Source organism: Ammospiza caudacuta, chromosome 5 (assembly GCF_027887145.1).
Source record: "Ammospiza caudacuta isolate bAmmCau1 chromosome 5, bAmmCau1.pri, whole genome shotgun sequence".
Classification (NCBI taxonomy): domain Eukaryota; kingdom Metazoa; phylum Chordata; class Aves; order Passeriformes; family Passerellidae; genus Ammospiza; species Ammospiza caudacuta.
Window position 1 is genome coordinate 11,948,148 of NC_080597.1, and position 12,268 is coordinate 11,960,415.

General features: G+C 36.9%; 1 protein-coding gene across 4 annotated transcripts in view; it reads left to right on the top strand.

Annotated features, from left to right (window-relative positions):
• DNM1L (dynamin 1 like) overlaps positions 1-12,268 on the top strand; it is a 36,605-nt gene that overhangs the window by 14,286 nt on the left and 10,051 nt on the right. For 2 of the 4 annotated variants that reach the window (XM_058805771.1, XM_058805773.1), the window contains exons 3-14: positions 2,037-2,075; positions 3,249-3,295; positions 4,368-4,439; positions 5,245-5,331; positions 5,944-6,106; positions 7,417-7,537; positions 8,147-8,278; positions 8,546-8,752; positions 8,952-9,072; positions 9,916-10,071; positions 10,188-10,277; positions 11,148-11,240. In XM_058805771.1, coding sequence (XP_058661754.1) covers positions 2,037-2,075; positions 3,249-3,295; positions 4,368-4,439; positions 5,245-5,331; positions 5,944-6,106; positions 7,417-7,537; positions 8,147-8,278; positions 8,546-8,752; positions 8,952-9,072; positions 9,916-10,071; positions 10,188-10,277; positions 11,148-11,240 — 1,328 coding nt within the window. The remainder of the gene's footprint in view (positions 1-2,036; positions 2,076-3,248; positions 3,296-4,367; positions 4,440-5,244; positions 5,332-5,943; positions 6,107-7,416; positions 7,538-8,146; positions 8,279-8,545; positions 8,753-8,951; positions 9,073-9,915; positions 10,072-10,187; positions 10,278-11,147; positions 11,241-12,268) is intronic. The other 2 variants (XM_058805772.1, XM_058805774.1) reach the window with 1 other exon arrangement.

Genomic DNA, 12,268 nt, shown 5'->3' on the forward strand with positions numbered 1-12,268 from the left:
GAGGAAGAGCTTTCCCTCAAAAGTGTTTGCAGTCTAGGTGGTGTAAAGGATGGGAAAAATGGTACAACAGGTAGTATTTGGGAAGTTCTCATTGCCATGCTGCTGGAAATCCTCTATGGATTTCCATAGTGGAAGAGGTGGCCTTTTATGACTCCCAGCAGCTTCTCCCATTGGAAGTGAGTAACATTTCTATTGCTTTAGAGAGGAGGTACAAAGATTACTGACTTCAATTATTCATGTATTTACTGAGCTTCTTAAAGGAGTGTTCTAGAGTAGGACATAACAAGTACAATTTGGTGGAGGGCAGTCCTGAGAAAATTCAAGTAATGTATTTGCTTTTCTTGGGAATTAATTAAGGTTTGCAGGTCTTGCTACATGATATGGAAAACCAGAAAAATATAGACTTGCTTTATTCACAAGATGTGGTGGGGTTTTTTTGGAAAAGCAGGATCTGTTTGTTCTTAATGGCTGCTGTTTTAGTAATTTCTTACAGTGTGTAATACTGGATTTCATCATGACCAAAGTGTTGTTTTGTCACACCTTTATCTAGCATTTAATCTTTAGTGTAATCAGGTGGTTGATTATTCTGAAGGTATTGCCTGAAAAGCTTCCAAAAGTAACATAACTGAGGGAAGACTGATTTAGCAGTTAAATGAGTGATAAAAAAACATTATTTGTGAAACCAGAAAAGTGGGTTGCTAAATGTAGGCTAGCTAAAGCACTTTCTCCTTGCCTTGAGCATGGTTACCTTTAGAGAAATGCAAATCCTTCCTCCTTTCCTAAAAGCTCCTTTCCATTAAATTGGATTTATTGGGAAACTTTTCCATAGGTGTTAGCAAGTTAAAATGCAGGGTATCTTGCTGTATATTTTTCTTCCTGGCTTAAGGCCTCTCTTTACTCCCTTAGATTTAATTTTCAAGAGGAGATGAGCAATACAATACTGAACATGTTGTAGTTTCTTCCTCTATGTGCATTTTACTTTATTTCCTCTGAACAGTAAATAAAACCTGTTAAATAACCTGGAATGTAGAAACCCTTTAATTTTGCACTTACTTTGGAGGCTGGTATGTTGCCTATTTACCAACCAATACAAACAAAAACTTTTTCCTGATGATGTTTTCTCCATAGCTCTTGTGCCTTCTTGTTCTTGTGCAGAACAGTAGGGATCAAAGTTTGGTTTTAAAAAATTTTCCTTAACAGATCCAGTCCATAAAAATCATATTTCTGTTGATGATACACACACCTTTGACTGAGCAAAACATCAACTCTCCAGATAATCTTTTCAAACAGATGAGTTGATTATTGTTGTACTATCTGAATTTTCTCCCAAACCAAAAATATCTTTACCATTTTGTTGTGCTGCTTGTACTTTCAGGGTGTTGTCCAGACAGCACAGGAAAATAGAGTTTTAAATTCATCAGCCCCTCAGTAAGAAGTTGGATTTTTTTTGTAATGATGTTTCCATAACTACTTTGAAAAATTAGAAGTTGAGAAGGATAATGTATATGTTGTCTCTTCTTAAATCTGTCTCAGAACTGATGTTATTCTTTAATTGAGTCTTAAAAATATTGATGCACAGCATCAGATTTCCTTCCTATACAGTACCACTACTTCCAATGACATTATAAATGTTTCTTTACTCTTTCTGGTTCTTCCTATGAGTAAATTATGCGAAACATAATTTGCCAGAGAAGTTCAGCTCTGTGGAGCCCAGTGGTGCTGTTTTCTGTGCTCAGATAAGAAAATACATTGGGCTGTTAGAATTAAGTGTATGGCAATAATAATCATCATTAAGTCAGCTTTGTTGTATAGAATATCTGATTTATAGGCATCATTTCTGTGTGTTTAAGGTCTTATTTCTGTGCATATTGCTAATATGTTACACACTCTCATCAATACTAGAATAGCATGCACATCTGTCTGCATGCATTTGTGCTCTTTGTAATTGAATCTGGTACTGAAACTGAATAAAATGCTATATTAAATATGAATAAAAATGTTAAACACCTTTCAATGCTGTTTCTCTTTAACTGCAGACCCTGCTACATGGAAAAATTCAAGACACCTTGCTAAAGGTTGCCTTTATCCACTTGCTTTTTCTCCCTACACCCGAAGTGCATGCTTATATACACTAATCACATACATTTCATGCCACATGATTGATTGTTGGTTGATTACACTTTTCCTTTTACACTTCAGCTACTCTGGTGATTATTTTGCTGTCTTGTGATCTGATTGATTTTCAGTTTTCTGACCTTGTTGCATTAGAATGAGATAATTTTTGCTTTTCTTCTGTGCTGTTGCTGCTTCATAGAACTTCCTGCACTTTTAATTCCCAAATCCTTAAAAAAAAAACTTTGATCAACTTTCTTAAATTTCAACTTAAGTGAAAAAAATGTTTGGAAAGATTACTTGATTGTAGGTAAACCATGTGTTTGCCAAAGGGCCAGAGTTCTTGTAGACAGTTCTTGTAGAGCAGATTGCTGTGTCAGGGAGCTCAGAGGAAATAACTCCAAGAATTGGAAATGGAACTTGCCTCTAATATTTGGAAACCTAATAGTAAAAATGTGAATATCTTGCAGCGTGACTCAAATTGCTGCCTGTGCTACAAAGCAGGATTTGAACAAAACCTCCTTTGCTGTTTCTGGGACTGCTCTTGCATAGTCCCCAAGTAATTCTGGGCCTCAGTGGTGACTGACAAGAGTGAAGATGTTTGGTGCCTGACAGATTTGGGAAGAGACATGTTCTCCTAAGGCTTCTTTGTTATGCAGAATTCTTATGTATTTTCTGTTTGCTTGCTTTTAGTTCTACAGGTTTTTCTAACTTTTTCTTTCAGCTGTAATTTGATCTCACTTGCATGGTTTAGAAAAAAAGATGCTAAATGCTAGCCTTTTCTTTCCCAGGTTTTTAAGCTATTGCTAATAATTCTTTTGTTTTCTGTTACAAGCTGATATTTAGTGAACAAGACCATTTCTGAAAGATTGCAGGATAGGTGATTAGCTCAGTCATAGGTAGGAAGGTGGACCTTGTGTGAGACAAATTAGACATAGTAGTGAGGTGCAATGCTTCAGTAGACAGAATCATAAATCTGTTTATACTGAGCTATTTAACACCTAATTGTAGAAAGCTAACTAATTTTTATTTGGCTGCTTGAAAAAAAAAAATCTCATAGTTTTCAATGACCAGGCCTTGGAAAAAATGTTAGTGAAAAATCTATTTTTTCTCATGTATCCATTTTTTGTTTTCAGAGGTAGATGCTGCAGAATGGGGTAAATTTCTTCATACCAAAAACAAGGTATGTTTACTCTCTTGATGAAATAGCAGTGTCATAAATATTTTAACAGATATATACTTAATTCTGTTATTTCTTCCCTTGACTTTCCTGAAAATATGATGTTTATTGGTAGTACTATACCTGCTGTACTATATGGCAGAATATTGAGGATTTTGTGTTGCTTTTTATGAGTAGAAAACTTATGAAAACAAAAAATGTTAAAATATCTGTTATGTGAGTCGTTGATTCTGCTGACTTCTCATAGTCCTTTTTGGGTTATTTTGTTGTTTATTCTATTTTGTGCATTGCCAAAATTAGAATGGATGTCACAGGACAAGGACAAGGTGTAAGCAGAAGTCATTTCAGTCCATTGAAGAATTGGCTACTTCAGAGGTTTGTTAGAAAGCTGTGAGAAAGAAAAAAAAAGCCTCATGTGCATCAGGGTGAAGGAGCACAAACTGAGATGACCCAGCACCTCAGGAAGAGTCAAAGCTTAATTCTTGCTTGAAGACAGTCATATTTTTGTTGGCAGATAAATGATACAAGTGTTTATTATTTTAAAGTGATTTTCTCACATTCTAGGCAATGCTAGAAATTGAAGTGATGTTTATTGAGGGAATCAGTGGAAGGATAGCTCTGTGCTAACCTTTTTAGGCTGGTGGCAGGAGAAGAGTTTTTACAAGAGTGGAAAAATTTGAATATGAAACTGCCCTTTGTCCTCTTCAGGATGAGAAGGGGTTTAGGCTACATGTTGCTTATTAACTTCAAAGGATTACAACCAGACACAGAATGGATTTAAGTATTTGGAATTCTCTGTAGGTGGACACAAATTAACAACTTGTGGCTGACATTGGTCATAAGTGCTAATAACTGCCATCTCACAGAATTAGTTGACAGATTAAATACCAATTTCTGTAAATTTTAGCACTGATCATTCCTGTTTACATCAATTTAAGGACTACAAGTAATTCTTACATATTTTTAAAATATTCTGTATACTTGGGGACTTTTTCACCATCCCTTGGAGACCATTGTTTTGCATTTAAGTAAGTGAATGCTGTATTTGATTTTTAAACTTTTTTTCTCCCTTCAGATCTATACAGATTTTGACGAAATTCGTCAGGAAATAGAAAATGAAACAGAGAGGATTTCAGGAAACAATAAGGTAAATCCTGTCCTGTCCATCTGTTGTCTTGCTATTGATTTTCTTGCTGCTTAAACCTTTCTTGAAGAGTTTCAACACCCAGGAGTGAAAAGCACTGAACTGTTCTAATGAAGAACATGGGAATACTTCTTGCTATCTTGAGATTTTTTTCACTGTGTTCATGAGAACAATTACTTCAGCTCAAAGACAGAGAATTGTTGCTTTACTTCAAGATTCTGTAATAAAAGTGCAAAAAATAAACTTTCAGTTAAACTTGCTTTAGTTTTTCTACATACCTGCCTTTATGTAATTATAAAACTGGCAGCTGACAAAGACAAAAGAATTGGCTGACAGATGGTTGGCCTTTTTTCCTTGCTGTGTGTTTTAAGGTATGTGATGAAACTACAGCCTTTGTTTCAACACCTAGGAGTGAAAAGCACTAAACTGTTCTAATGAAGAACATGGAAATACTTCTTGCTATCTTGAGATTTTTTTCACTGTGTTCATGAGAACAGTTACTTCAACTGAAAGACAGAGAATTGTTGCTTTACTTCAAGATTCTGTAATAAAAGTGTAAAAAATAAACTTTCAGTTAAACTTGCTTTAGATTTTCTACATACCTGCCTTTATGTAATTATAAAACTGGCAGCTGACAGAGACAAAAGAATTGGCTGACAGATGGTTGGCCTTTTTTCCTTGCTGTGTGTTTTAAGGTATGTGGTGAAAGAAAGTCTTTGTAGTATGAAACTACAGCCTTTGGATTTTCATGTGATGAATTTAAATAATCCAGGCCAGTAATTATTACTTCTTATTAATGTATTTCTAGGGGATCAGCCCTGAACCCATTCATCTCAAGATTTTTTCAGCTAATGTTGTAAATCTGACTCTTGTGGACTTACCTGGAATGACAAAGGTAAGGTGCAGCATGCTCCTTTTCTGACTCAGTGTGTATTTTTGAACAAGGTGTGCCTGTTCACTCTTTGCCATTGTTCTGCATTGCTAGTTAAACTGCTTTCCTGGGGTTAAGTAGTGTTATGTAAATGTGACATGTCACTGTCTTCTGGGGTAAGTTTTGGGTTTCTGCTGCACTTTGCTGATGTCAGAGATAGATTTGCTTATGTTTTTCCTCTTTCTACATATAAGTGATGGTAGGTGTGTGGGCTGCATGTTCCTTTCCATAGAGGAAGTAGGAACTGCCAGTCTCAGAGCTGTACCTGCAGATAGATAAGTATTTGGCAACTTGGAAGGTCTCTACAACATTGCTTCTCCAGGAGTGGCTCTGTGTATTTTGTGTAAGAGGCTGTATAAAGTGAGGATATCCTAAGAGAAATGTTCAGATCCTTCTTGTTCAGGTTATATATGCAATAATTTTCTGAGGCATGAAGATGACAAAGATGGCTTCCTTCCCTGCCCATGCACACATCCCCACCCCACTCTGCCAGTTGTGCGCGTGGTTCTTGGACACCAAAACTCATGCAGGCACAAAGACACAATTTTAACAGTTCCATCTTGTTTTTTTCTCTAGGTGCCTGTTGGTGATCAGCCTAAAGACATTGAACTTCAAATAAGAGAGCTCATCCTGCAGTTCATCAGCAACCCCAATTCCATTATCCTGGCAGTCACAGCTGCCAACACAGACATGGCCACTTCTGAAGCCCTGAAAATAGCTCGGGAGGTGGATCCAGATGGTAAGCACCAAGGCTAGCTGGATGCTGTAATTCAACTGCTTTTTGAAACTCAATCCTAAAACAAAACTGAGGTTGTTCAAGCAAAATATAGTAAGAAAAGTAAATGTCACCACATTTCTTAGAAAATATAAGTTTAATATTTGCTTAAAGACTTCTTGCTGCAGTCTCTGTAGCTCAAGAGAATGCTGGGATGAGTCAATAACTGATAGATTTCTGGCTTGCCAGCAGGCCAAGTAACTATTCTAATAGTCATGGAGTCACTTCTATTTCCACAGCAGCAAAATAATGTTAAGAATGCTGGGGGTTTTCAGAGTTTTACTATTTCACAGTGGTCTTTTAGGGCAGCTTCATGCTTTGTTGTCCAACATTGTTTCCTTTGGTAGAGAAAATATGCCACCCCCAGCTAAGTAATTGACTGTCTAGCTGTTAGTTTAGTGACTTTTAGTAAGGGTAAGATGAATTCTGTCCCCTGTATTTATGTCACTGAGAACTCACTGATTTAATGGAATAAGAAGATTATAATTTTATATTTACCTAAGGACTTTGAAACAGATCTACTGGCTGCCTGCTTCTTGCTTTTGCAAAGTGCTGTCAGTACCATTGACTAACAAATGGCATTGTGTGATTTGAAAGAACATGGATTAATACACTTGGAAAATAAACACACAGAAAATTAGGCTAAAATTTAGTGTTGGTTTTAGTGTTGGTACCCTCAAACTTTTCTTTCCATAAAATGTAGCATTTCTTCATTGTTTTCAAACTTCAAGTCTGCTTTGACTTGTCTGCCACATAACCTTGAGGGAAAACCTCTTCTGGCAGTCAGCTCAGTTAAACTGTCCTGGTTCAAGATACCCCTTTTATTTTACTCCTGTAAAAATGATCGACAGCGTCTTTTGGATCACTTCCCAAAATTCTGAAACTTAAAGGTCTGGAGTGGCAGATCATGTTGCAGGTTCTTCAGGAGTAATGCTATATAGTAAGAACCTACAGTACTAAAGTAACTACACTCAGATGAAGGTTTCAAGACCCAAGAACTTCCTGATTTTACTGAGATGCTGGTTTAATTTTTTAGACTCAAAAAGTGTGTTATATTTTAAAGAAAAGGTTCTTGGCACATCTTTTTTTCAGACCAGGAGCTCAGGAAATATTGAGGTGCCAGACAAATCCTGTGTGTGTTAGCTTACTGGTTTAGATGGGCAGTATTTCCCTATTGAATGAATTTAGGTCACTAATTCTCCATTTGCTGAATTATGAGTTTTAGTTACTCTGATGAAATCAGAACTTCCCTGTGAGTGTTTTCCTTTTGGTAGGTCGAAGAACCCTTGCTGTTATCACAAAGCTGGATCTCATGGATGCTGGCACTGATGCTATGGATGTGCTCATGGGAAGAGTGATTCCAGTCAAACTTGGCATCATTGGAGTAGTGAATAGGTCTGTTTGGGCACATTGATGCTATTTTTAAAACTCTGTTAATATGAAGTAATGCTTCTGCTTTTTTAGCCATGAATATAGTTTTAAAAATAAGGTGATGATGTTGAAATAAACTTCTGAATAAGCAAGTGAGAAACTTGTGCTCACTTCTCAAAGCCTTTGTTCTTCCACTCAACCAACTGCTAATGCAGACAGGAGCAGAGACACTTCTAGAAGAACTGTGGTGTCACCACTTCTGCTGTTGTCCTTCAGCTTGAGAGGTGCTTCTGGTCAGCTGTTCACATTAGCCCTGATCCAGCACAGGTCCTGTGTATTTTAGTCCTAAATGCATATGACTGTAGCTCTGCTGTATTTTTTTACCTTACTTAGGTCAGATCTCATGTAGTTTTGGTAAGAGCATTGTTTAGTCTGTATATAGGTGCTACCAATACAGATTTGTTGGCTATGCTGTGTGGAGAAACAAATAAAAACCTTTAAAGTCTAAGGAAGGTGAGATATGTGTGTAAAGCAAAACCCAGTTGTTAAATGTTCTGTCCAGAAAAGCAGAAGTGTAAATTACTTTTACTTTACATCCAGTAACTAGTGTGTAACTCTGCCTTTTACCTTCAGGAGTCAGTTGGATATTAACAATAAGAAGAGTGTGGCTGATTCTATTCGTGATGAGTATGGGTTTCTCCAAAAGAAATATCCTTCCCTTGCCAATCGAAATGGAACCAAGTATCTTGCTAGAACACTGAACAGGTATTCCTTGAAGACATAAACTTATGGGTTACACATATGTGCACACCTTTCTTTTTACCCTTAGTGTCTCTTTTGGTGCTGTACAGTAATGCATTAAAGAAAACTCTGGTTGCAAACTCTGGTTCTCTCGGTTTTTGAATTTACTGTAATTTTCCCAAGTAAATGTTTTCCTTTGGTGGTTATTTTGTGTCTCTTCTGTGTTTTGATGGAGATGATAAAGCTGAAACTTTTCCTCCCTTCTAATAAGGGACTGTTTTCTATTTTCAGATTGCTGATGCATCATATCAGGGATTGCTTGCCAGAACTGAAAACCAGAATCAATGTTTTAGCTGCCCAGTACCAATCTCTACTGAACAGCTATGGGGAACCTGTCGAAGACAAAAGTGCTACTTTATTGCAGCTGATCACCAAATTTGCCACAGAATATTGTAATACTATTGAAGGAACAGCAAAATACATAGAGACTTCAGAGCTGTAAGTACAAATGTTTTCCTGGAATATTGACTGAGTGGTTTGCTTGACTCGTGATTCTTACTGGCTCTCACTGGCAGTATTACTACACTGGACCATAACATACTCAAAAAAGTTTGAATACAAGCAACTGTAAAAACAGTTTTCAGTGAGAGCTTCCTTCTTCTTATTTGCTACTTCAGTTGTTCTTTTCTTCTTTCAGATGTGGTGGAGCCAGAATCTGTTATATTTTTCATGAGACTTTTGGAAGAACTTTAGAATCTGTTGACCCTCTGGGTGGCCTTAACACAATTGACATTCTGACTGCCATTAGAAATGCCACTGTGAGTGTTCTTCTGTATTTCTGAGTGTTGTGGCTGTATGCTAGATAGGAAGCTAAGGTTTAATTCTGTATGAGAAGCACAACTTTGAGATGGTTCAGTGTTTTCCTGACAGATTTGGTTTCTTGCTAACATGGCAATTGGTGTTGCTGAGAATTGACAGAGTAAGGCCACTTTTAAATTTTGCAGTGTATAATAAAATGTTCACTCCTTCAAGCTTGACTTTGGATGTCAGACATGTCAGTCTGCTTTTGTACTGTGTCTGTTGTGTGTGGACAGACAGGCAGGTTTCTGCATGGTCTTGGAGCATGAGGTACTCCATTGCAATGATCTGTGTGTATATTCTTATCCTCCTGTAAATGTAAAATGTAAAAACAGGATTTAGTAACAGGAAATATGTCATATTTCAGGTAAAAAATGTTATATGTGTAGCTAAGCATTGGTCTGTGTGGTCATAAATGAAATTACTCCAAACACTGAAATCCACTTATCTTATTGGTATGGCATTAGATGCCCAAGACTGTCCAGTACATAATGTCAATTTCTCTCTCTGAAATTAGAAAGAAAATGTCTTTGCCTTTATAATAGATTGCATCAAAATGCGGATCCTCAAATGTGAAAAAGCATTGTTCAGATTTGTAAACGTAAAGTGACACGAGTAGGTAGAAGGTTAATACATTTTGTCTTAAAGATAGGAACTTACAGCTTTTATTTTTACATATACTTGAGATTTGTTCTGAGTGTCACTGTGACCTGATTTATTCTGGGCCTCATTAAATACTACTTCTTAGAAATGCATCATGTTTTATACACAATTTAGCAGCTTTTCCCCTCCTTTTGAACCAGGGTCCCCGTCCTGCCTTGTTTGTTCCTGAGGTTTCCTTTGAGTTGCTGGTAAAAAGGCAAATCAAACGTTTGGAAGAGCCGAGCTTGCGCTGTGTGGAGCTGGTTCATGAGGAAATGCAGAGGATTATCCAGCACTGTAGTAATTACAGTACACAGGTAAAAATGCATGCTCTACAGCTGGGATTGTAATCATGGCGTGTGTGTGTGGGTGTGTGATTACTTGCTTAAAAACTTCTGGAAGTCTCACCAGTAAAATTTGGGTTTGTTTTTAGGAATTACTGAGGTTTCCTAAATTGCACGATGCCATAGTTGAAGTAGTAACCTGTCTTTTGCGTAGGAGACTTCCTGTCACAAATGAAATGGTAAGTTTCCATCTACTGTAATTTTGCTGGTAAAAGTGCATTGATGTTTCTTGGAACCCAAGTTTTTAAAGGGATCTTAACTTATTTGTTAAATTGATAGTTATTTAATATGTACACATTTTGATGCGTACACATTTAATATGTATTCACTCTTCTATATTATAGATACATATAAAACAAAGGTATGGGGTTAGGGTTAAGCATGTAGTCCCCTATGTTTCAATTTCCCAAGAAGAATTCTACAAAATTTCAATTTAGCATCAACTAGTCTTCCTCATATAGGTTATTTCCCTCCCTTGTAACAGAAGCTGAGTTTATTGTAGAGTTTGGGATGCAGTGATAAAAATTAAATTGTAATCCATATTCTGTGTTTCAGAGGCTTATAATGCCCTTTAGCTAGGGAAAACTAAAATTTCAACTTGTACCATTAAGTAAATGCTTTAATATTAAAATCTGATTTGGACTGCCTGTTGGACAGTAAAGAGTGTTTCAGTATTTGACTCTGCATTTGATGTAAAAAGCAAAAATTGCTTTTTATACTCACTGTCCCTCACAGTGAACCATCTCCCCCTGGTTCACGTATTGTAGGTGGTTTGTGGCTGAGTGGTCTTTTGCTATGGGCAAATCAAGATAAACAATTAGTAAAACCATGCCTATTGCCCCTTTTTTATCTTCAGAGTATGGCAATGAACATGAACACAAGGCTTAGTGATTTTTCCTTTTACCAAACAGCCAACAAAGTGGGCAAAAGACAAAAAAATAACACAGTAACAGTAAAATGCTGTGCTTGCCAGCATTGTAGGTCATTGCTCTGCACTGGCATTAGGTTTACTGCCTGAATTTTTGATTTGGGAATATTTTGCATTGCAGGTTCATAATCTGGTGGCCATTGAGTTAGCTTATATCAATACCAAACATCCAGACTTTGCTGATGCCTGTGGGTTAATGAATAACAACATAGAGGTAAGAAAGTATGTTCTCTTAAAAAGTTTCTTGCCTCTTTAAGTGAAGGTGAAATTCATAAAATAACAATAAAATGTGCTTCTTTCCTTGAAGCACATTTCTGCATTTTGAGGCATGAGAAATGTGATGACTTATGAATATGGTGTATACTGTAGTGATCTGTGGATTGGTTAATTGCTATTGCATATTACATTTAGGATCACTGGTTGATACTTTACTGAAAGGATTCTGTCTGTTTTTCAGTCTGGAAAATAAGATGGGCATCTAATTGAGTATTGCCTATGAAATGAAATTTTTTAAGGCGAAATTTAAATATGCAATTGTGAAATGGTATTCATGTTGAAGTAACTGCATTTTGTCTTTTGACATGATGTATCAATAATGTTCCTCTCATTTGTGAAAATATAATACAAGTATTGTTTCTTCTGATCAGGTTGTAATTTCTGCTTGCTTTTGGTTTTGTTCTTGATTCTCTGTGTTACCACACTTCAGCCTCCCTGAGACATTCTCTCCCTCAGTCTCCTGTCAGTAACCTTGTGTTTTTCAAGTCCAAATCTGATAATACTTGTTGCTGCCATCATCCCGTGGAAGCTCAACAACCAATCTGCTCTGTTAGATTGCAAAAACACCAGATTGGTTCTTCCAATCTCATTAATAAGAGCTCATTAATATGCTTGTGTTTATCCAACACATCATTTTCATTCATCACAGAATCATGGAATGGCTTGGCTTGGAAGGTAATCTCATTCCAACCCTCCTGCCATGTGCAGGGACACATTCCTCTAGACCAGGTTGCTCAGAGCTCCTTCCAACCTGGCCTTGGACACTTCCAAGGATGGGACAGCCACAGCTTCTCTGGGCAACCTGTGCCAGTGCCTCACCACCCTCACAGTAAAAAAATTTTTTCCAGTGGAATATGTAATTTAAACCTATTCTCTTTCAGTTTGAGGCATTCCCCCTTGTCTTGTCACTACGTGCTCTTGCAGTGTTTCTTTTTTAAATGCTTACATTAAAATTTCTACTCTATG